Source organism: Trichosurus vulpecula, chromosome 5, assembly GCF_011100635.1.
Source record: "Trichosurus vulpecula isolate mTriVul1 chromosome 5, mTriVul1.pri, whole genome shotgun sequence".
Classification (NCBI taxonomy): domain Eukaryota; kingdom Metazoa; phylum Chordata; class Mammalia; order Diprotodontia; family Phalangeridae; genus Trichosurus; species Trichosurus vulpecula.
Genome location: NC_050577.1, coordinates 211,752,579 through 211,777,505, shown reverse-complemented (window position 1 = coordinate 211,777,505; position 24,927 = coordinate 211,752,579). Strand labels below are relative to the sequence as shown.

At 36.4% G+C, this 24,927-nt stretch overlaps 1 protein-coding gene and 1 pseudogene across 3 annotated transcripts in view; both read left to right on the top strand.

Moving 5' to 3' along the window:
* Positions 1-7,674, top strand: part of ZCRB1 (zinc finger CCHC-type and RNA binding motif containing 1) — a 43,183-nt gene extending 35,509 nt beyond the window's left edge. For all 3 annotated transcript variants that reach the window (XM_036758925.1, XM_036758927.1, XM_036758926.1), the window contains 3 exons: positions 5,499-5,611; positions 5,814-5,889; positions 6,765-7,674. In XM_036758925.1, coding sequence (XP_036614820.1) covers positions 5,499-5,611; positions 5,814-5,889; positions 6,765-6,896 — 321 coding nt within the window. In that variant the 3' untranslated portion in view covers positions 6,897-7,674. The remainder of the gene's footprint in view (positions 1-5,498; positions 5,612-5,813; positions 5,890-6,764) is intronic.
* Positions 7,675-11,283: 3,609 nt separating this feature from the next.
* LOC118851187 lies at positions 11,284-24,918 on the top strand (annotated as a pseudogene).
* The last annotated feature ends 9 nt before the right edge of the window (positions 24,919-24,927 follow it).

The following is a 24,927-nucleotide window of genomic DNA, read 5'->3' as shown; positions in this document are numbered from 1 at the left end:
AGCTCATGAAGATGAGTCTTCTTGACTCCAAGCCCAACACTCTATCCACTGTTCCACCTATCAGCCCTTTGAATAATTTAGATATGTGGATAGGAGACACCAGTAGTGTTGTGCTCTGCTAAATCAAGTGTGCTCTTTTTTGGAGTCAGTGAATAAGATATAGAAGGATCTTGTATTCTTTATATTTTTCAGTCAGTTGTATGATGGTAAATAGTGGTCTACTGTTGCAAAATTATTCCTGATCTTTAAGTATATCCTTTTCAAGGATGCTTTCAGTATGTGTTTAAATGATTCTCATAAAAACTTTATGTAGATACAAAGAAAGAATTATAGGTTAGTAGTTGTGGATTTCTCCATCTCCTTTTTATTAATTTTGTTAATTAGATCTGAGATTTTTCCGTGTCTTTAGTATTTTATTCTCCTTCATGTGAGATACCATGTGAATCAGTCTCTCAACCTCACTATTATGTTACCCCATCATGTCTACAATGTATACTTCTTTTTCCGTATTTGTTCACTTTTATGTAACACTTCTGTAAGATATGCAGCACTGTGATATTAGAATCCAAGCATAGTAGCTTCACTCTCCTTGATGGTGAAAAATTTGTTATAAAAATCTTTGCAGATCTTTTCTATTTTCCTTCTCTGTTATGTCTTTAAGGTGAATCTGCTTTGCTGGATCTCTTGCCAAACTTTCTTTAAAATTTTTTTCCCCTCTACTGCTTTCCCCTGTCTTATGGGGTGTTTCTATTCATAATGTCTTTGGAGATCCTAGTTCATAAGATTTTTGGTTTGGCACATAACTTGTGTTTGCTGACTAAGGCAGTATTTTAGATTTTAAAGGTTTCCTTAATTTAGCAATTGATTATCACTTAAACTTCCATATAAAAGTATTATATTCAAAATCTTCTGGAAGTGAATGTTGGAAACTAAAAATTAATTAAAAATAAATAATATATCATAATAAATAAATAAATATCATAATTGTTCTATGTCCTCTTTTTTCATCCATTGCCCATATTTTAAACTATCAATAAGTTGTTTGACTCTTCAGGATTGAGTTGCCATATATATGTATACATATATACATATATAACATATATATGCCATATCTTTTTCTGATTTTTATTCTTTCATCTAACTTTGCACTAATTTTGATCTTTACTTTTGACATTAATAGTCTGATTGTATTGAGTCAATTTCCTACCTATAAACATATAAGCTTTTTTTATTTTTGGTGGTCATTCAGTGTTTGCCATGACCAAAACCTTCCTATTCTTTTCCTGAGAAAAGTATTCATGATGTATAGGTGTGTTTTCTGTATTGTTTACAAGTTTTTGTCCTCTCTCACTCCTTATTTCTGATGCACATTTATGTATGTATACATACATTATATATATATATATATTTCTTACCATTCTTTATCTATTGCTATTTTTACAGTGAGGTCACCCAATATCAAAGAATATGTTCATTTCATTTACAGAGTTTTTCTTAGATTCTGTGTATGTCTACCAATTTCTGTGCCTCTCTGTTTCTTCTGATTTGATTTATAGCAATAAAGTTAAAATTAATATAAATCAGTTCCTCCAGTAGTTTGTCCATGCATTGGCCTTTAAACAAGGTTCTTACATTTAGAATACCAAAAATCAGATTAAGATTTGTTTAATGGTCTTGAAACTGTGATTCCCAAGCACCCTTTTTTTTAGCACTTTCCCATTGCCTCTACAGAGCAGAAGGACTGGGACCATATATGTTTTTCTTTTTTTTTTTTTCCCCATGAGTTTCCATAGCTAAAGAAATCATCTTTGAGTGGCCAGCCTACTGATTATGACCTTCTCTAGGTTAATCCGCACACTGAAGACACAATCTCTTTCTCAGATCATACTTGAAACCTTTCTAGAATGGTAGAACCTACTAGTGCTTGTGATCTCTGACTAGCTAGGTCACCTCAGTTCCATAAAGAGGCATAGGAGTAGGACTTGGTGGAGTTCAAATTACTTCTTACAGAAGTAATTTACAGAAAAATTGCAGAATATTTTATCTAATAGAGATATGTTTTCGGTGGCTGTATCATTATTCTTCATGTACTAAGAATCCTCCAAAATGCAGCATAAAATTAAATTATACTGTCTCAAACTACCTTCTGTAACTAGGTTATATGTTTTGTTTTTCTGATATTGTTTTTTTTTTCCAAGTCATACATGTTTACTTCCCTAGTTCTCATTGTAACCAACTCTAAACATTTGCAAAGCAGTTTCATGAAATTAAGAAAAGTATATTGGGACCACAGAACAAAATTTCATATAGTTCATAAGTCAACAAACAACAGCAAGCTTGTCGAAAAGAATTTAAGCAACTGCTTTGTGCCAGGCACTGTACTAAGCAGTAGGGAGACAAAGAAAAGCAAAAAACAGCCCTTGTTCTCAAGTATGGTTTAATGGACCCTTAAGGCCTCATTCCCTTCTTGTTTTAACCAGATGACTATATAATAGATTCAATCGAAGTATCCATAGGTGTAACTGAAATTAGGAATAAAGGAAATGACTGAGTATAACTGAAATGGTATAGAAAATAAATTTCTGTGATACATCCTCTCTTTCCCTGCTCCAGTTTTATCATCAGTAGAAGTGGATGCAAGAATAGGCCTTAGGCATTTGGGAGTGGTATTACTTCAGGTTCTGAAACCTGTAAATATATCTCTTTTTCACCAATTTTTTAAAACCCCATAATTCAAGGTCTATAAACAGCACCATGCTTTTAGATAATTCTTTTTGTCATAGAGCTTATTGGCTAAATTAGTATCAGTGTTTCTCTAATTGTTCTGTGTATTTGTAATCTTTGCATCCCAGATAAGTTTAAGTTTTCACCTTTTATGTTATGAGGGACATATCAACAAACACAAGCTCAACTATAAAATGTAATAATGAAGTATGGAATGTAGTAAGTTAGGATAGTCTATATCACAATTTAACCTTTTTTGATTTAAGGAAAAATATTTAAAATAGTAATTGCAAGTTATACTATCATCTCTACTAAAGGCGAGGGCCTGGTACCTACCTCATCAGAAAGTGTTGAAGTAACCCTGTATTCTCAAAGAAATGCTAGCAAAGTCCAACTAATGACTGTGCTATGAAAACTTTCAGTGTATGGACTTTACAGTGGTCTCTCTGTCATCTGAGGGCCAGCCTAAGTTCAAAGACTTATCACCTGAGATTTGTCTGTGAAATGATAGACGTTTTCAATCAGCAGCTTACAAAGCATTCAGTGCCATATACCTTGGTGAAATTACAGATGAATCACAGTAAAACCACAGATCCTTGAAAAACTGAAGTAAGTAGAATCTGGTCTACTTTAATTATTAGAAGGAGCCAAATTTTGTTTCAGAAAAAGTAAGCAGTATTCAAAAGAGGACCGTAGAATTTGATTTCTCAGTGGTAGTTTTTAATATTTCTCCCATAACTAACTTAAATGTTATAGAACTGCTAACTGTTTCTTAGGGCAGCTAGGTGCTTAGGGCAGTGGACAGAGTGCCAGACCAGGAGTCAAATCTGAGATCTAAGACCTAAGTTCAAATCTGGCCTCAGATACTTACTAGTTGTGTGACCCTGGGCAAATCACTTAACCCTGTATGCCTTAGTTTCCTCATCTGGAAAATGAGCTGGAGAAGGAAGTGGCAAACCACTCCAATATCTTTGCCGAGAAAACCTGAAACAGTATCATGGAGAGTCAGACATGACTGAAATAACTCAAAGACAACGAAGTGTTCCTTTATTGAGATGGTTTTGTTTTGTGATTATATATTCATATAACAAAATGTCACAATAATTTCAGACTGCTGACAGGTTGTTTTGTATCCATTTACATTTGAGTTATTTTTAACATAGTAGAGTTTCAAGAATCACATGGCATATTCAGGCATAGCTATAATGCATTATGCATCATTAGAGTACCGACATCAATGAGATCACAGATCTATTGGAGAATTTCAGTCTCTGAATCTTGAAATTTAAGTTCCTTATGAGGCAAGAAACTTTTTTTAGTGTTTAAAATTTGTAAATTAATATGTAAAGTAATTTAACAGTCTTATTCAAATTGTAGATGAAGGAAATTTTGTATACATACTTTAGATTTTAGTAAAGTATTTAATAAAATATACTATTCCTGTTGAAAAGCTGGAGAGTGTGGACTAGGCAGTGACACATTTACATAAATTTACTATTGTTTGAATGATTGGACTCAAAGAATACTCATTAATGACTATCAAATGATTATTCAATATCAATTTGGTCTCCAATGGAGTATTCCAGGGATCTGCTCTTGGCTCTTTTCTTTTTAAAAAAAATTTTTTTTTAATTTTATCAGTGATTCAGGTAAAGACACAGATGTTATACTCATCTGTGGAAGACACAAAAATGAGGATAGCTAACACTGTGAAAGAGTCAGTATCCAAAAAGATCTTGAATAGCTAGAGTTTGGGATTAATTTAATAAAATGAAATTCAGTAGAAATAAAGTTTTGCATGCCATTGGGTTCAAAAAATCAACAAATGAAAGATGGAGAAGGCATAGTTGGACAGCAGTTTGTTATGAGAAAGATCTGACAATTATTAATCTATCAGCTTGATATGATTTAGCTATATAATGAGGTAGCCAAAGGAAGCTAATTAAATTTGGGGCTGTAATATTGAAAGAGGCATCGCATTACAGAATAAACAGATGATAGTTTTCCTATATTCATCCCTAATCAGTCCACATCTGGAGTATTATGCATTTTACTTAATAATAATTGATATTGATAAGCCGGAAAGTAACAAGAAGAAGGTGACCAAGATGTTGAAGGTCTTTGAGTCCATGCCATATGGAGTTCAGTTTAAGGAAATAGAGATTCTAAGCCAATGGAAGAGAAAACTCAAAGGAGGTGTGATGGCTATGTTCAAGTGTTTGAACTTTTTCTGTTTGGTCCCAGAGAGCAGAACTAAAGGCAATGTGCAGAAGTTGCAAAGAAGCAAATAAAGGCTTTGTGTTAGGAAAGTTTCCTAAACGAGCTATCTAGAAGTAGCATGGGTTGCCTTAGCTGTGGGTTCTGCCTCATTAGAGGTCTTCAACTAAAATCTTGATGACTACTTGTCCAGTATATTATAGTAGGGATTCCTTTTCCCCTCCTTCTTTGGATTGGACTAATTGGTTACTGAGGTCCATTCCAATTTGAAAAATCTTTGATTTGTAGAAAAAGTTTCATATAATATGAAAAGAAAATTTAAGCTCTGTCATTCCAGTTTTTAGTTTTTGTTTTATTTTGCTTTTTTAATGAAGAGATAAGGTATATTACTGGTGTCGTAGTAATCTTGTGCTTGTTCTGACGTGGCTTCTGTATTTTTTTTTAAATCCCAACAACACATTGTTCTTAAAAACCACAAAAAAAAAAAAATTCCTGCTCACCAATGCAATACTTTTAATGTCTTTTTTTTTTCCTCAAATAATAAAAACATAACAAAGGAAACAGGTCACCTAAGTTATGCTTGTCCTAAAAATGTGCTTGGAGAACGTGAACCACCAAAAAAGAAAGAAAAGAAAAAAAGAAAGAAAATTATTGAACTGGAAGAAGAAATGTATGTATATCATTCTACTCTGAGAATAAGATATTACATTGCCTAACATATACCTACTATGGGTCAGAAATGTTCTGATTTGAGAGAGAGGAAGATATAGAAATATATATACAGAGAGATATCTATATATAATATATACATGTGTATAATATATGTAATAAATACACATGTGTGCATGTGTATGTATATGTGTATATTTCAGTGAAGAAGTGGAAGAAAGTGAAGATGAAGGAGAAGACCCTGCTCTTGATAGCCTTAGCCAAGCCATAGCTTTCCAGGTTAGTATAAGCTTCCATCTTCCTGCAATTAGCAACTCACTACTTTTTGCATACTGCCAGAAACCACTTATAGGCATGCAAGAGTCACAGGAGCCTCTCCTTATCACTACTTCTCTCTCCACCTTTCCACTCTTCCACATAAACTGGGAAAAAAATTTTCTGTCAAGACAGATGGATATAATGAGTTAGAGTAGCATTCCCAATGTTCTTCTAGACCAGTGTCCCACAATGTTTTTCATAGTCTTGCCTCCGCTTATACTACGGAGGCAAAATGAAATTGATTTTAATTACCACATGACAGAAGAAAAATCTTCATTTGCCCACATCATTGTTTCCTGAAAGAACTCTACCAAAAAAGATGGAAAAGTTGTATACTCATCTATGGTGAGTACAAAAGAAATACCTTTGAAAATAGTGGATATAATTTCCTTATTTGAATAAAAAAAAGTCATTATTTTTTATGATACTGTAGCTCGGGTTATTTAATGAAAAAAGCATAAGTCAAATTCTTTTTTCCAGTCATTTGACCAGTACTGACATTTGGCATTTATATAATGTGTAAACGCTTGCAAAGCAATTTCCTCACAACAGTCTTAGTACAAGTATTGTCACTCTCATTCCACAGATGAGGAAACAGGCTTTGAAAGATTCAGTGTCTTGCCTGTGATTATATACATCTTATTAGTGTTGGAGCTAGGATTACAACCCAAGTCTCATGACTGTCTGTCCGCTGCATTATCCATTGCATTACACTGACTTTCATTAAAAAGTATGCAAAGATAATTTTGCATAATAAAAATACTATTGTAAGTTTTGGTTATTCTCAGTATAAAAGAAGTAATATCTAACCTTTTTTTCTTAAATCCATTATATAGCAAGCCAAAATTGAAGAAGACCAACAAAGATGGAAACCCAGTGCAGGGGAACCTTCAACATCAGATGATTCAAGACGCCCAAGGATAAAGAAAAGTGCATATTTCAGTGATGAGGAAGAACTTAGTGATTGAAATTGATTTATCATTGTACATATCAATGAGATATAAAAGTCTTAAAACACAGTTTAATTGCTGTTAAAATTACCCTTGGAATTTTGAATATAGTGAAACATGTAACTAACCAGTTTTACACCTTAAAACCAGGATTACAAAGTTTACTTTCATAGGAAACCAAAAAATAATTTAGAAATATCATGTTTCTAAATTTATTTTAATAGAGTAATAAAAATCCAACTTTGTTTCTAAAACCATTGCCTTTCTACAACCATACCTAAATGCAACCTAACCAGTTGCATTCAGTAATAAGAAAACTAAATTGCTAAATATTGTCATGATGCCACTGCATCAGAGTGCTGAAGCTTAATACTTACTATATATAGCTACTAAAAAGTTAAAGCTTTCTACACATTTCATATGTCAACTTAAGCACTTCTCAAATCTAATTTTAAACAAAAGTTTTCTAAAAATTAAAGAAAGTCAGTGACCTAGTTGTATTTAGAAATGTTCTTTATTTAAGTTCCCCAAAGAATTTTTTTGAAAGATGAATGGCAGAATTTGGGGAAAAAGGGGTAGAATTTACTATGTATTTACTTATATAAAACATAAATAAATTAATTATATGAATAAATGACTACCAGAAAGATGATGCTTTGGAATTTGAGTCACACTTACGACTATAAAATCATTACAAAGTCACATCTCTTTGGATTCTGCCATTGCCTGTTTATTACTAAATACCTATGTGAACAATTTTCAAATATCCATAAAGTCTAATCAGTTTCTTCAAAAATGTCCCAGCTTTAGCTTCCTCTATTTAAAAGAAGAAGGAATGTATTTTACTGCAATTTTTTTAAATCCTTTCAGAAAATAAGAAATGAGTCTTACATTTTGTTCTAATAGTAGTTCTATATATTAGCCAAAAATCTCATTATTCTTGGTATTTTGTTTTGATGTCATTCAACATGAACTGTTATACCCCCATATCCTCCATTCCTCAAAACTCAGCATTATCACCTAATCTTCTTCCCTGATAACACAAAAAGTATCCCACTTCCTCTCTAAGACTTAAATTCTCTGCCTATACCTAAATTGACCATACATCTGTATGAACAGATACAGAGCAAAGGATATAGAACTGGGAGAATAATTTACACAATAATCAAAATAATGAAAAGGATGTAAGAGTTATCTAAAATACAGTTCATGTGCAGAGGTAGCATGGACAGATATCTCTGGGATCTGGCCTATCCTTCTCCAAAGGAAACTACAATTTTACCCTTAAAGGAGTTTTTCCCCTCAACTATCTCGGAAGGAAGCATTAGAAAATAATTATGTCTACCTGCCATCTTAAATATTTCTGGTCTAGGGGTATGAGTCAGGTTCAAAACCAAAACTGCTTCCCTGGTTACTAACCCTTAGCTTAAGGGGAAAGAGTAAGCCTAAGCTTACACACATCAACTTGTCCCTTTCCCATCAAATACTGGTTACACTAAATACCATCACAAATATGGAATAATGATTAAACCCATATATCCAAGCAAACAGCAAGCATAAATTGGAGATTTTAAACAGATTAGAAATGGCAGCTAGGTGGTACAGTGAGTAGAGAACCAGCCCTGGAGTCAGGAGGACCTGAGTTCAAATTCGGCCTCAGACACTTGACACATTAGCCATGTGACCTTGGGCAAGTCACTTAACCCCAATTGCTCTACCTTCCCCCCTCAAAAAAAAAAAAGAAATGCTAGAAAATAAGCAACACCGAATGAGCCCTTTTCTGGAAGTCAGATGAGGTCATCTCCTCTCAAAAACAAGAGAGGTTCTCCCAAGGAAACAGCTCAAAAATAACTAGGGAGGCAAGCTGGATGTAGGAGACATGCTGAGGAAGCCACAATCTGTTGAGCAACAATAACCAAACAAATACCTACAAAAAAGCTATGAACAAAATAGAAAATAAAAGAGAGAAGGCACTATGATTAAGGAGTGTTGGAAAAGGCTTTTTATAGATTAAAGATAGGAAGGAAACCAGGGAAGCCAGTAGGCAGAGTTGAGAGAGAGAATTCCAGGCTTTGAGGATAGCCAACCTAGAGTTAAGAAATGGCATGTCTTATTCAAGAAAGGGCAAGGAGACCAATATCACTGGTTCAAAGAGTAGATGGCAGGGAGTAGGGCACAAGAAGACTAGAAAGAGTGAGAGGTGCATTGAGTTAGGATGGGTTTTGAACACAAAAGGAGGATTTTGTATTTGCTCTGAAGGTGATAGGGAGTATTGGAGTTTACCAATTTGGAGGGGGGGAGGGATAGGTTAATGAGGGCCTGTGCCAGGGTGGAGGCAGTATCTGAAGAGAAAGTGCAAAGGTAAAATCAACAGACTTTGGCAACAGAGTCGACATGAGTCAGGGTGTAGGGCAGTGAGAAATAGTGAGAAGCTGAGGATGAGCCCAAATTTGTGAGCCTGAGGGACTGGGAGGATGGTGTTGCCTTCTAAAGTGATAGGAAAAGTAGAAGGGGCAGAGGGCTTAAGGGGAAAGAGGAGTTCCATTTTGAACGTGTTGAGTTTACAGTGTCTACTGGACATCCACTTTGAGATGTCTGAAAGGCAATAGGAAATGCAAGGTTAGAGGTCAGCAGAGAGATGAAAGCAGTACAGGTAGAATTGAGAGTCATCAGCATGAAGATTGTAATGGGAGCTGATGAGATCACCAAGAGAAGTACTATAGAAGAAGAGAAGGAACCTCCTGGGACACCTTATAATTGGAGGATATGGTCTAGATGAGGATCCAGCAAAGGAGAATGAGGAACAATGTGATAATAGGAGAACCAAGAGAAAAGGGTGTCCCAAAATCTTAGAAGAGTATCAAGGAGGAGAGAGTGTCCAGCACTGCAGGAAAGTCCATTGGATTTGGCATAATTAATTGCTATGTTATGATACATGAAAAAGTTATTGGTACTGTTTTCATAATTTGAATTCATGGGGCAGCTAGGTGGCGCAATGAGTAGAACACCGGCCCTGGAGTCAGGAGGAATGCGACCTCAGACACTTGACACACTTACTAGCTGTGTGACCTTGGGCAAGTCACTTAACTCCAATTGCCCTGCCTTCCCCCCTCCAAAAAAAATATAAAAAAAAAAATTTGAAATCATGTCTGTTGCTGTATTATTGTATTGTTTAAGCACCATTTCCCATAGAACATTTTGCTATAATAGTGCACATTTTTAAGTATTAATGTGAGCACACAGGAAAATTTCTAGAAAAAAATGGAAACTAATGCAGTTGAGTGGTATTATTTTGTTTTTGCAGTTGAAAAGCACAGAAGTCGCCTAATATTAGAAATAGATCCAATTCCTTAAGAATGAAGACATTTTAAGTATATTAGGCAGAAAAGTGAAACACTTTGGAGAGTATACAATTAAAACAGCTGAGACAACTCAGGAAAATTTTCTAGTCTACCTGAGAATTTCAACCATGTATATATGTACCTGAAAAATTGGTAGTAGGGAGTTATTCCTGGGAATTTCATACTGGTGCACCTCCTGAGGATTTTAAAAACATGGGAGCCTTTCTAATCAAAAGGAGACAGTCCTATAGAGAAACTGAGTGTCACAATGAAACCTGAAAATGCCATTTCATCTGCAAGTGAGGCTGAAGCAATACCCTATATAGTTATACTAATAGGTCTGATTACACTTTCTGAAATACAGCTGTTACTTTAGTAACCTTACACACAAAGCAGTTAGCCTGTAATGTAAGATGTTGTTAGTCTTGTTCACCAATACCAGTTATGAATTCTACTTCTATTTCATCTTCCTGTTTTTTTTTTCTTTTGCTACTCTAATCTTACCTATGTTCCAATTTGGAAATATTTTTACTTTGGTTACCTTATTCTGTAAATATTGGTTCCTTTGTTTGAATTAAATTAAAATCACGTCTGCTATTTTTTTGAAACCTTAAAACATACCCTATGTGGTAAACAAATACCACAGGCTCCACATTGGCATTTTCTCTGGATGTGAACTATGTCTCCCAGGACAGGCAATAGTAGGCCTGACATATTGGAAAGCCCCTAAGCTACACCTAGGGATGGTGCTGACAAGAAAATCTAAGGGGGACAGCCAATATTGCACTGAATAACCTCATTTATACAAGGTCATGTGTCACCTGGCATGAATGTAGGCCAACTGATGAGATATCAATGAAAAGTGTAGGATTAAAAGATGACTATACTAATTTTATCTCTAATACTGTACAGCATAAAGGAGGAAAGCCTGTCAAATTCCTCCTCAAAGTGGATCAGTATGTGGGGAGACATACAGATAAGTACTATGAATCCTAAAAATGAAAGTAAAATGGCATTGTGGAAACTAAGGTACATGACCTGGATGTTTCTCATTAATCACAACCATGCAGACACCATGGCTCACAATTCTTGAGGTGAGATTCCTGAACTTACGGGTAGATCTGCTACAAAGGGTTCAACCTCAGCAGGCCCCATGCTTTCTCGAACATGAGCTGCAGAAGCAAAGCAGGAGAATAGCATCACCTGTATTAAGTTACAGTCGCAGGTTCAGAGACGATCCAGTGAGAGATCAGCATACAGTCTTACTCTCCTTGGAGACACAGAGGAAAAAGAAAGGAATGAGCATTTTTAAGCATCCACTATTTACTCGATGGAAAGCCAAGCACTTTACAAATATTTTCTCATTTGATCCTCACAACAACCACGGGAGGTAGATACTTTTATTATTCCCGTTTTACAGTTGAGCAAATTGAGGCAGACAGAGGTTGTAATTTGGGGAAAATGCCTTTAAAGCCTATAATAGGGATTGGACTTGATGCCTTGAGTAATAAATACTATCTGTACCTTGGGATGCACCAAGGTACACATGAGAAATTAAAAGAGAATATAACATTGATTCAAGTGGATGCAATTTCTCTACTTCTACATTTGTCATGGAATATTACCTGATCCTAGAGGTATGCAGACTCACACAGCAATGAGAATTCTGCTAGACTTGAGGAATCCTAACCTTCAAAAGCATGTATGCTCCAAGTGAACAGGAAGCCATACCAATGGTTTGAACTCCAGTCCTTCAAACCAATCAAATCCAAGGGATGGTCTCCTGCTTCTTTAAAGAGAAAGCAGTCCAGGGTAAATAAAACAGATGCCACTCCTATTATATCTTACCCATGAATGATAAGGTCCCACAAATCCCCTAAGAGACCTTCTTCTACCACTTAAATTGCCCTCAAGCTACTATTAAACAACTGTGACCTTAAAGATTTGAAAAGCCTGACACAAGCAACGCTGGAAGAGGAGCTTGCTACAGATAAAAGAAAATAAAGACTGAAAGATGACAAAATTCAATAGCCTCCAGATCCTTCTATGTTGGAAGTGGAGTGTTGGGGGGTAGTTGGGACATGACATTGGAAGTGGGTGTTGGCTGGAAAGACTTACATGGACTGATGCTGAGTGAACTGAGCAGAACTAGGAGAACTTTTTACATAGTAACAGTAACAATTGTGCAATGATCAACTATGATAGACTTAGCTCTTCTCAGCAATACAAGGATCCACAACAATTCCAAAAGACTCATGATGGAAAATACTGTCCACATCCAGAGAAAGAACTGATGGAGTCTGAATGCAGATCAAAGCATACTATTTTCACTTTCTTTGGGTTTTTTGGTGGCTTTTTTCTTTTGTTTCTTTTGCAATATGACTAATGTGGAAATATGTTTAACATGATTGCACATGTATAACCTGTATCAAATTGCTTGCCATCTTGGGGAGGAAGGAGAGAGGAAGAAAAATTTGGAACTCAAAATCTTATAAAAATGTATGTTGAAAACTTCTGACATGTAATTGGAAAAAATAAAATAATATTTACATTTTAAAAATAACTGCAAATGATAAAAAAAAAATGAAGTGGATGTTAACATCATAGCCGAAAGGCTCTTTTGATGTAAAATGAGGGTAATGTGCACTGCCGCTGAACAGATGACATGACACAGTCACCAATCTCTATTCTAAGTCAGGATAATCTTTAGGAAGGTAGCTAAGAACTCATAAGATTCTATTCTCTCCAGCATTCAGTTCTTCCCTAGGCCATCATCCCTGAATTAGCTACACTCTTCCCTCTCTGCTTGGTGAACTAGTTCAATTCTACACTATGTTCTAGGCTCAAATCATTTGGCCAACTGTACTATCGTTAATCACATCTTTCCACATTCCAATTCTAAATCATACCCACTATCTATATCCTTTACTCCTATTCATATGCTGTGGAGTGAGACTGTGGCATGTTAGGTAACCTTATCAGCTTTTTGTTATCTACAAATTATATACAAATGCCCTCTAATGAGCTCATCCAAGTAACTGATAAAAAATATCGAATAGAAGAAGGTCAAAGACAGAACCTTGGAGCGTCATACTAGAGACCTCTGTCCAAGTTGACAGTAAGACATTAATAATTATTCTTTAGGTTGGTCATTCATCCAGTTACAAATTCATCAACATTTAGCTCATGTGTTCTGGGACCTATTTTAGGCATGAGACCTTTCTTTGTCCTTCCCTCTATACCCACCCAGCTGCTAATGCTGCTAATACACAACAAAGAATAACTTGTGTCTATTTTGTATGTGGTTTTTAAATTTTTTTCTTTTTTATTATTGAACTTGACAAGCGTCAATAAATATGATTATTTTTCATATATCAAAAAGCACAAAAAAGAGGAGCACATAGGAAACCATGAATATTTATTAGATACACATTTGGGCTGTTATTTTTTTAAAATATATAATAAATTCAGCATGACAGTACCAAAACTGGTACTCTCTCTGTCTTCCCATGAACTTCCTTTTAATCTCTTCTGTGCATTTTAAAATGTTTCAGTGAAACTTTTCTATCTTTTCTTTTTTATCTCACTATTATAATCCATCTTCTTTCCTCCAAACTCCTCCCACCACAAAAAACACCCCAAAACTTCCCTTACTTTTCCTTGACTATGATAAGCATAGTCATGTTACACAAAGCCACACATTGGCATGTATGTGTTATTCTGCACCTCTAGTCCATCACCTTTCTGTCAACAAATATTAAATATTCCTCATCCCTCACAATGAATCCCTGCATTACTTTCCTTTGTAATATTATAACCGTTGTATAAGTTGCTCTGTTTCTGTTCACTTTACTATGGATCAGTTCATACAACTCTTTCCATGTTTCTCTCTATCCATCCCTTTTGACATTTCATACTATTCAATGATATTCCATTACTCTGACATGCTATAACTTATTCAACCAATTCCCCAATTTCCTATGCATGAAAGTTGTGAAAAGAGAATTAACAGCTTGGTAAAAACAAAAAAGGTACAGAACATTACTCAAGAAAATAACTCTTAAAAATCAGAATTTCCCAAGTGCAAGCTAATGACTCCATGAGACACTAACAAACAATGAAGTCAAAAGACTGAAGAAATGGAAGAAAAAGTGAAATATCTTGTAGAAAAACAACTCACCTGGAATATAGATTGAGAAAGATAATTCAAGAATCATTGGACCACCTGAAAGCTGTGAACAACAACAAAAAGAACTTAGACATAATATTTGAAGAAACTATAAAGGAAAAGTTTCCAGATATCTGAGAATTAGATGAGGGAAAAGAAATTGAAAGAATCCAATACCAACCACCGAACACACACACACACACACACACTCTGAAAACTCCCACAAATATTACAGCCAAAATCCAGAGCTCCCAGGTCAAAGGGAAAATACCATACTCAGCCAGAAAGAAAGAATTTAAGAACCATGAAGGCACTGTCAAACTCACACAAGATTTCACAGCTACCACTAAAAAATAACAGAAGGCTTGCAATATGATATTACAGAAAGTAATAGATCTTAGGATTACAACTAAGAATGCCCTACCCAACAAACTGAGTATAATCCTACAAAAAATGGATCGTTTAAGTATTCCTGATAAAAAGACCAGAACTAAACAGAAAATTTTACATTCAAGCTCAGGACTCAACAGAAGTATAAAAAGATAAATATGACTGATGAATCAAAAGGTATTAAACAAAGTTAAACTCATTTTGTTCTTATATATGGAGATGATACACATACTCCAACAAAAATTTTTCTATCACCAGAGTTATTAAAGGGGATCTAACTACACAGAAATCCTGGGTGTGATTTTATGATGTCTGAATGACCTCAAAAGATGAATAGAAAGTTGGGAAGAGGAATGTACTGGGAGAGGTGGGAAGGGAGAGGAAAAATGGAGGAAATTCTCTAGAATAAATGGGGTGCACAAAAGTTTGCAAAATGGAAGAGGAGTGTACTGGGCGAATTTGAACTTCACTATTGTACGATATTAGTTTCCTGACACAGCTTCCCTTACTCTGACAAAGTTTCCTCTCAGTATACAGCCCTAATGCAACTTCCTTCTGCCCTAGTTTGCCAATGGATTCCCTGATGAAGCATCTTCTCCCTACAAAACCTGATTGGCCCCAGTTTCTCTGATGCAACTTCCTGGTCTTGGTCCAATAAAAGGCCCAATTTATGTGAGCTTCATGCCTCTTATACTTCATGGTTGCCTGAGACCATGCAAATAGCTATAGCCTGATGCCTGACCAGACACATTTCCAGGTAGAGTCAAGGGCCTGCATACAGAGAATCTAAATGCCACTATATTCTTCTCACATATCCTAGCTGTACAATAAACCTCTTTCTTTGTCAAATGTTCAGTGACAATCAAATTCCAGAACTCACACATCAAGGAAAAAACGCTACGATATCCAGAAAAAAAGAAGTTCAAGTATTATAAAATCAATCAGGATCAAAAAAAAATGGCAGCTTGTACTATAAATGAATGAAAATCCCATAATACAATATTTCAAAAGGCAAAAGATATGGGCTTACAACCAAGAATTACTTAACCTATAAAGCTGAGGGGGGTGGGGAATGGACTTTTAATGAAATAGAGTACTTTCAAATATTTCTAGTGAAAAAGCAGAGCTAATTATGAAATTTGAAAAATATATATGTGTCAAGAGAAACATAGAAACAAATTTATTTGAATGGTTGAAAGGGGCTATACTGTGAAATACTGCTAACCATCTAATAAGAGCAAAAGAAACAAGAAAAGCACAGGACCTTGGGTTGTGTTTTCTCTTAAAGAGAAAGGAGTGTAAGTGAACACACTAGGATAGAAAGGAGTAAGAAGGGAGATGGAACCTATTTCTCATAATTGGTATGCCTGAGAAGAGTATATAAACATGGAAGTAGGGTTGGGAGGAGCTTTCATCAGACGAACTTCAGTCTTATCTGAAATGGACAAAGAAGGATTGAACACACACATACACACGCAAATGTTTTGGAACAGAAATACACCAAACTCAACAGAGAAATAAACAGGGAAGGGGAGTGTGAGGTATGTGGAAGGATATGTAGGAAGGAAACAAGAATTAATTAAGCACCTATCATTTGCCAGGCACAGTACTAAGCACTTTACAAATATTATCTTGTTTGATTCTCACAACAACCTGGGAGATAGGTATTATTATTACTCTCATTTTATAAGAAAGGAAAATGAGATAGACAGTAGTTAAGTGACTTGCCCAGGGTCACACAACTTAAACGTGTCTGAAGCCATATTTCAACTTAGATAGAGTTAGATTAATACTAAGGAGAAAATCATTGTTTGTGTGTCATTTTTAAAGACAACCAATGACATTACAGGGTGATATCTTGACTCGTGTTATTTGAATTTAAGTGAGGCAGAGGTGCACAAAGTCATCAGCCTTACTCTCTCTTCCAGAATCAGTGAAGTTCAGCAGCAAGATAAAAGTCAGGATGACAGGCAAGGGCCCAGGATGCAGTGGATGACCTTAGTGTCTTCAGTGTCTGACCAAGTGCTCCACAGGGCCACCTGTAAGGGCAAGCAGTGAGACTTTTTACTGTTTTTTTCTTTTGGAGTGCTTCTCAGTACTAAGGCAATCAAGTGCCTTTGATTGAGTCTTGCCTTTGTAGGAAGGTCCACACCCTTTTGCTAATTAGGTCATGGGAGGCATGAAGCCCTTGGGCCCTGAAAAAGGGTATATTCACCCAGAGGATAGCCATTGAACTCAGAATGGAGATTTGAGAATGAGAACTCTCAGAATTCTTCGAGGAGAGGTTTTGCTTTGGGGGCTCATTCATTGGAAGAGCATTCCTGTGATTTCGCCAGACAAGGCTGGGTAGCTGTTAAGAGCCCCCGGCTTTGAAAACCCAGATCTTGGTGCTTCTCTCTCTGGTAACTGTATGTATTGCTATGGTCAGACAGACAGAAGCCTGTCTGTTGATTTGTGTTATTTTGTTCTGTTTATATAATTCTTGCTTATAATTTCTGTTTGTGTTTTCTCTGAAGTTCAGGGTGCTAACTTTTTCCCCCTGAACTAAGTTAATGATATATGTATGTTTAATTAAAGTGAGATTGTAAACCCCTTAAAGCTTTCCTTAGAAAACCAGATCAATGAATCTGTGCTAGCAGCCCTCCTCTGTGCTCTTGTTGTTGGCCTTACACCCCAACAGCAGCTGCTAGCAGCATTGTTGTTATACTACCTTCATGGCCGTTGGAACAAATTCTTCTCATATGCCCATTCACAACAAAAGTTGGAGGGGATAAGGAAAAATTTAAACTCTAATACAGTGTGGGTGAAACTGTGAACTGATCCAATCATTATGGAGAGAAATCTGGAATTATGCCCAAAGAGTTGTAAAACAGTATACCCTCTGACCCAACAATACCACTACTTAGGTATGTTTCCCAAAATGATCAGGGAAAAAGGAAAAGAACCTGTATATTCCAAAATTTATAGCAGCTCTCTTTGTGGTAGCAAAGAACTGGAAATTGAGAAGACACCCATCAATTGGGGAATGGCTAAATGAGTTGTGGTATATGACTGTGATGGAATACTATTGTTCTATAGGAAGTGATGGGCAGGTTTATTTTAGAAAAACATGGGAAGACTTACATGAAATAATGAAGACTGAAACGAGCAGAATCAAGAGAACATTGGATTCAGTAACAGCAATATTATTTGAAGAATAACTGTGAACAGCTAAGCTATTCTGATTATAAATATTCAAATCAATCACAAAGAACCTATGAAGGAAGATGTTATCCACCTCCAGAGAAAGAACTGATAAATAGGAAAGAGAGAGAGAGACAGACAGACAGACAGAGGAGAGACAGAGAGAGAGAGGAATGAAAACCCTAAGATGGAGTTTCTGGGTAATTATTAATCAATTTATTAATTAGGCTAGCTAGCAATCAATGAATTGATAGTAGTTTCTAACTAAAGACTCAAGGGAGACCCTGAAATGGCTTAAATCCCTTCTAAAAGGGGACTCCCCTGACAAGTGAAAATCAACCCTAATTAGTGAACAATTAATAAGGACGTGGGATAAAAGTCTTCAGCTCCTCCTGCTGAGAATGTAACTTGATCATGAGACTTAGAGGCCTCAAGGCATCTGGGCAAGGGGAAGCCATCTCCATTTGGACCTCTCCAGCTAGTTTTCTCCTTCATGAGCTAGGTCACCCTAAATTGAGGAAATCAAGAATAGGTGTTCCTTCCTCCAGGGTAAGGATTTGTGTAGAGTGAATTCTGTTTATATTCCAAACAGAAATCAGGTTTCCAAAAATTGATGAGCATGTGACTTGAAGGCTGGGAGCAATCTCATTAGTCAATCACACCCTTCAGAAACTAATTGACCTTAATAAGCTTTGGACCTTTACAGAAGAGAAGGAAAAAGGATGGATCAAAATTAATAATTAGTTATTAATATAGTAGTATTTTCTCTTTATCTATATCTATATATCTATGTCAAATGGTGGCCATCTCTAGTGCAGTGGAGGGAAGGAGGGAGACAACTTGGAACTTAAAATGTACAAAAAAAATTAATTTAAAAAAATGGAATATATAGTTTTACTAAGGGAAAAAAAGTAAGACCCCCTTCTTTTTCCTTCCATTGTGTTCTTTCCTTATTGGCTATGAGTGAGGCATGTGTGGGACAGCAACTTCACCCAAAATTAAACTCAGAGACTTCTCAAGTAGAAAGTAAAAATGAATTTTATTACGATCCCATGGGAAAGGGCTGTCTCCCAGGGAGAGGCAGCGCCCAGAGGGCAGAACTTAGCTTTATACCCTAATGCAAACAAGCCCCACCCCACCACTGACTTTTTATTCTTATTGGTGGAGTTCAGGAAACCTACTACCCCAGGTACAATTTAGCCAATGCCAACTCTTAAAAACACTTTTATCCTTATTTGGCGAGGCTCGTGCTGGGGAGGGTTTAGGCTGCTCTAAGTTTAGGATTCCTACAGGTAGTAACTCAAAACTTAGACCTAGCTGATCATCAGAAGCCCTGAGCCACGCTGAAAAGTCCCCACTCCCATTCATCCCACTCAACTCACAGAAAGGCCGAGATCCAGATTCCATGAGAGAGTTTCACCATCCCACTCAGGCAGAACTACTTTTGGTAAGAGTCCTCAGAGCCAGACTGGGGAAAGGTAGCTGCCTATCTCTTACCATTATAGTTGTGAGCCACATGGCCACCTCTCTCTTTGTGTTCGTTCTTTCCTGATCTCAGAAAAATGAGTATCTCATAATGAAATTGTTCAAAGAGCTCGGGATTTTCAAAAGGTCTGGTGTGCTGCAAGTGTGACATTCACAGCATGTCCACCAGAGTGACCATGGAACTGACTATGTTGGTAGTGAATTGATGCAAATGGGACAGAGAGCTGCAGGAACATGAGCCCTTGTGGTAAAGAGAAGTGTTGGATCTAGACCTGTAGAGCCCAGCAGAGAGCTATATGCTTAAAGAGATCTTTGTGGAGGCTATGACAACCTGAAATAAAGAGGACTACCAAAGTAGCAACCCCACAAGGGAATTGCAATTCTGGACACCACGTAGCACTGAAGTACTGGAGTGCCCAGGAGGGGCAGAAGGAGCACAGTTTACATACACTGTGACAGGGAGGTAGTCTCACAGTGTGTCAAAGTGGTTACATAAGTTGTCCAAAATCACCAAAAGTCCATAGAGAAGCCTGGGGAGGTTTGGGGAGTAGTAACATCTGGTCAGAAGAGCAGGCTCCAGGTGCAGCAACAGAAAGTTTCCAGAGAAACCACGAACAAAGTCAGATCAACAGGATGGGTGAGTGATTCCAGGCCTAGGCTAGAAATGTTACAAGCATAAATCCCGCAGGAATTAAGTTTAAGCCCCAGAGAAGAGACAACCTGCTGGAGGCCAGGGGCAAAGTGGTTGAGGACAGAGAGGGAACAGAGGGCAGCTAGGGCAAGAAGCCCAAACTGGTGAGCAAGACAGCTACAACCATAAATAGTAAGCAAAGCATTAACTACAGGGCAGGGCTCCACAGCTGGCATAGGGATATGTGCTGCAGGGCATCCACTAGGCAAGGTAACAAAGAGCAAGAAGAACAGATGCAACAAAACAATGGAATAAAAAAAACTGAATGAAAAGTGGCATCATGTAACACAGGATACTCAGCCTGTGGCCAGCATCTTGGAAGAGCAACTGTTATCATACTGCTATCATCTGCTTCTTTTTCCAGGTCAGATGAAGCTTGAGAACACTAGTAGTGGTTTGAGCTGTCCACTCAGAAGCTGGAGCCCTCTTTAGATGAGACAGATGTATCTAGTTTTCAACTCTTTTCAGCTTTAGTGGTAGAGGAATTGGTAAGGAGCAAGGAAGGAAAAAAAGAGGAAAATGTATTTCAATCTGTACTCTGAGTACAGTTGTCTCTCTGGAGATGGATGACCTATTTCCTTATGAATTCTGTGGAATTGTAATTGGTCACTGAAACGATAAAAATGACCGAGTCTCTCAAAGATATTTATCTCTATAATATTGTTGTTATTGTGTAAATTGTTCTCCTGGTTCTGCTCACTTTACTTTCCTTCAGTTCATACAAGTCATTTTGGGCTTTTCTGAAACCATCCCCTTCAACATTTCTTACAGCACAATAGTATCCCATCACTTCACAAGTCAGCCATTTCTCAATTGTTTGGGTACCTCCTCAGTTTCTGACTCTTTGCCAACACAAAAAAAGCTCCTATAAATATTTCTGTACATAAGGGTCCTTTTCCTCTTTCTTTGTTCTCCTTGGGTTATAAACCTAAAAGCAGTATAACTGATATACACAGTTGAGTAACTTCTGGGGTCTATTTTTAAATTGCTTTCCAGAATGCCTGAACCAGTTCACAGTTCCACCAACAGTGTATTGATGTACCTGTTTTCCCACAGCCTCTTTAGCATGCCATTTTCCTTTTCATTTGCTTTGACAATCTAATGGTTGTGAGATGGTAATTCACAGTTGTTTTAATGTGCATTTTCTAATTATTAGTTAATAATTAAATATTACTTAATAGCAGTTATTGAATATTAAAAATAATTCTTTAATGTTAAAGCATTTTTTCATGTGGCTATTGATTGCTTGGATTTCCTATTTTGAAAACTGCCTCTTTATATACTTTGACAATTGGGAATGGCTTCAATAAGGGAATGGCTCTTATTCTTATAAATATGAATCAGTTCCCTATACATACATATAACATTTATTTGTTAACACCAAACTTGCTGCTGACAGTGGCTGCAGACAGTCCAGCACAGAGTTTATTTAACACATTTATTTTCTCACTAAGCTGCATCACTGACTGCATGCTTGGGCTTAGAGCCCAAAGGACTTGCACTATATTCTTGGGACATAACTGCAACACAAAATGTCAGTTTTGAAACTGTGCAATGAATGCACAGGGAGCTCTTAACTCTATAATGCTAGAGTGAACAAGACTGGTGAAGCACCTCATAGGATACTAGCCATTCCACAAACTTGGTTGCATCATATCACTCATTTTATTTTTCTCTGCTATGCATAGCTTCAAATGTGTGGGGTTGCCAACACAAAAGAAAAATGAAGTTACTAATAAAATCACATGAATGCTTGAAGTTGCGAAAATTAAATGTGCAAATGTTGAGGATTGACTATATTAGAAATGAGACCTTTATCAGAGAAACTTGCTGCAAATATTTTTCCCAATTTCCTGCTTCTCTTCTAATTTTAGCTGAATTGATTTTATTTGTGCAGAAACTAATTTTATGTAATCAAAACTATCCATTTTATCTCCTGTGAACCTTACTCTCTGTTTATTCACAAACTCTTCCCCAAGGGAGAGCATTCTGGAAAGATGGTAGAGTAGGTCAGAAAACTTTCAGCTCTCCAAAAATTCCTCCACAAAAAAAAAAAAATAAAGAAAGAAAAAGACAGAACATTGCCTCAAAGGGTACATAGAGCAGCAGAAAGAAATAAAAGTCAGGGCAAAGCAGTTATCACCTTAAGACAACTTGAAAAGACCCTGGGAAAGACCTGACATCCAGGGGTGGAGATTCAGCCTGAGTGAAGGGCAAACAACTGCAGGCTGACTCTAAGGAATTAACAAGCAATAAGCTCTGGGGACAGCTGGTTTGGGAAGCAGCCTCAGCCTCAGGAACTTTCATTGCATGATGAAAGGGAGTTGGAAGGTGTAAGGCCAAGCAAGGTGGGACTTTTTGTTGTCTTTTGTGGTTCTCAGCGCTAAAGCAATGGAATGCCTTTGATTGAATCTTGCCTTTGTTTGTAGACAGGCCCACATCCTTTTGCTAATTAGGTCACAGAGGTGTGAAACCCAAAAGAGCATAAAATACCTAAGAGTATACCTGCCAAAGCAGACACAGGAACTATATGAACATAAGTCAGCTATAAATAATTGGAGTAACATTTATTGTTCATGGGCAGGTAAAGTCAATATAATAAAAAATGAAAATTTTACATAAATAATCTATTTATTCAATGCCATCCCAATTAAATTACAAAAAAAAATTATCTTACTGAGTTAGAGAAAAATAGTAACAAAGTTCATTTGGAAGAGCAAAAGGTCAGGAATTTAAAAGAACTTAGGGGAAAAAAGATCAGGAAGGAAATTCAGAAGTATCAGATCCTAAACTATTGTAGTTGAAACGTAAAATGGATCATTTTCAATTATTTTAAATTAAAAAAAATTGTTTAAATAAAACCAATGTAGCCAAGAATAGAAGGAATACAGAAAATTAGGGAAAACTTTTCCTGGACAATCTCTCAGATAAGATGTGACTATGTTGGAGTACTGCTGTGATGTAGGAAATGATAAGCTGGTTGATTTAGAAAAACATGGAAAGACTTGGACCTATGAAGGAGATGCTATTCACCTCCAGAGAGATGGCAAGTGGACTTATGCACAGTATGGTCTTACATATATATATTTATGTGTATGTATCAGTTTAATTGTAGCCTTCTTTAGGGTGCAAGTAGAGGAGGGAAGAAAAAATATAGTAAAAAGTATACACCAGAGAAGAAAATAAAACCTATAAGAAATCAATGAAAAACTGGGTAGCTTTGAAAACAATGTGTAGAATTCATTTATATAGGTTTTCTTGAAAAGGAAATTTATTGTTTCATGTTTTGCTACGTACATGAAAATGTTCTTTTCTTGTTTTGTATTTAAGTATAAAATAAATAAAAAATTTACAAAAACCAAAACAAAACAACAAAACTCTTCCCCTACCCTTAGATCTAAGGTAATTTCTTCCAACCTCCTCTAATTTCTTTATGTCACCCTTTTTGTTTAAATCATGTACTTATTTGAAGGTTGTCTTGGAATATAGGTGGGAGATGCGGGTTTATACGTAGTTTCTGCCAGACAACGTTCCAGTTTTCCCAATAGTTTTTGTGGGATAGTGAAGACTTGATAGTCTTGACTTTTTGTTCCTACAGATAAATTTTGTTATTATTTTTTCTAGCCTTACAAAATAAAGTTTTGGTAGTTTGACTGGTATGGTACTGAACATGCAAATTAATTTAGGCAGTATTGTCATGTGTTATATTGACTCAGCTTACCCATGAGCAATTACTATTTAGATTCGTAATTTTAGAATTGCTAATTTTAGCAATTATTTAAATGTCTTTATTTGGGTAAAGAGTATTTTGCATTTTTGCCTGGGTCTCCTTGTGTCTCTACAATATCCACTCATGTACTTGTGGACTTCTTAACCTCCTCTCATCCACAAACATGGAATGGACCTCTTTTGTCTCTGGTGTAGGAGACCAGGACTCAGTGTCCTCACCATGATCCAACTACCAACCTCCTTTGCTGCAGTTTCTGTAGGAGGGCCTGTGACCCCTGCACCTACAGGACATGGAGGGCATCTCTCCGTCTCTGGTTCCCAGGCCCCTGAATTTAGGAGAAAGAAGAGAAGCAAGAGGTGGAGAAGGAGAAGGAGGAGGAAGAGGAGGAGGAGGGAGAGCATATGATTAGTTTATTTGAGCTGACCCCATTCATCTTGTGTTCAATCTATAAAGAATACTTAATAGATGCTAGAACCATTACAGAATATCTTCACACATTTTGTAAAAGTTGCATCATAAAAGTATTTTTACTATATCAACAGATGTCCAAAATGCTACACAGTAGTACATCAGATATGCCCTCTTTAGACTGGGTCAACAGTTACAAGACATAGTGTGCAAATTAGCAACCAATCTAAAGGAACAAGAGAAAAAAACAAATGCATGGTTTTTACAAAGAAAGAGGTCTAGAAATATCAAAAACTGCTGTACCTCAGCCAGGGAACAGGGGAAGAAAGTTCTGGGGTCAGTGCTTGTATTCCACCAGAACTTGATATGTCTTTATTACTAATGAAGTCACAGGACATTTTAAGCCCCTGGAAAAGAAGTTGTTTGTGTTTCAGGAAAAGCAACTATTTTCACATTGAATAATTTCTGAGAAGAAAAACGTGTCTTAACCAATTTGTCAGGTATATAAAATATATAATGATCACAGGTTCGAACAGAAACAGATACTAAAGGAAATTTGCCATACTATAAGTGATGGAGCAACACAGGATGGTTTACTTGTACTTCACCATAGCCTTGTGATTTATCCACTGAAAATAACATGAAAATTGTAG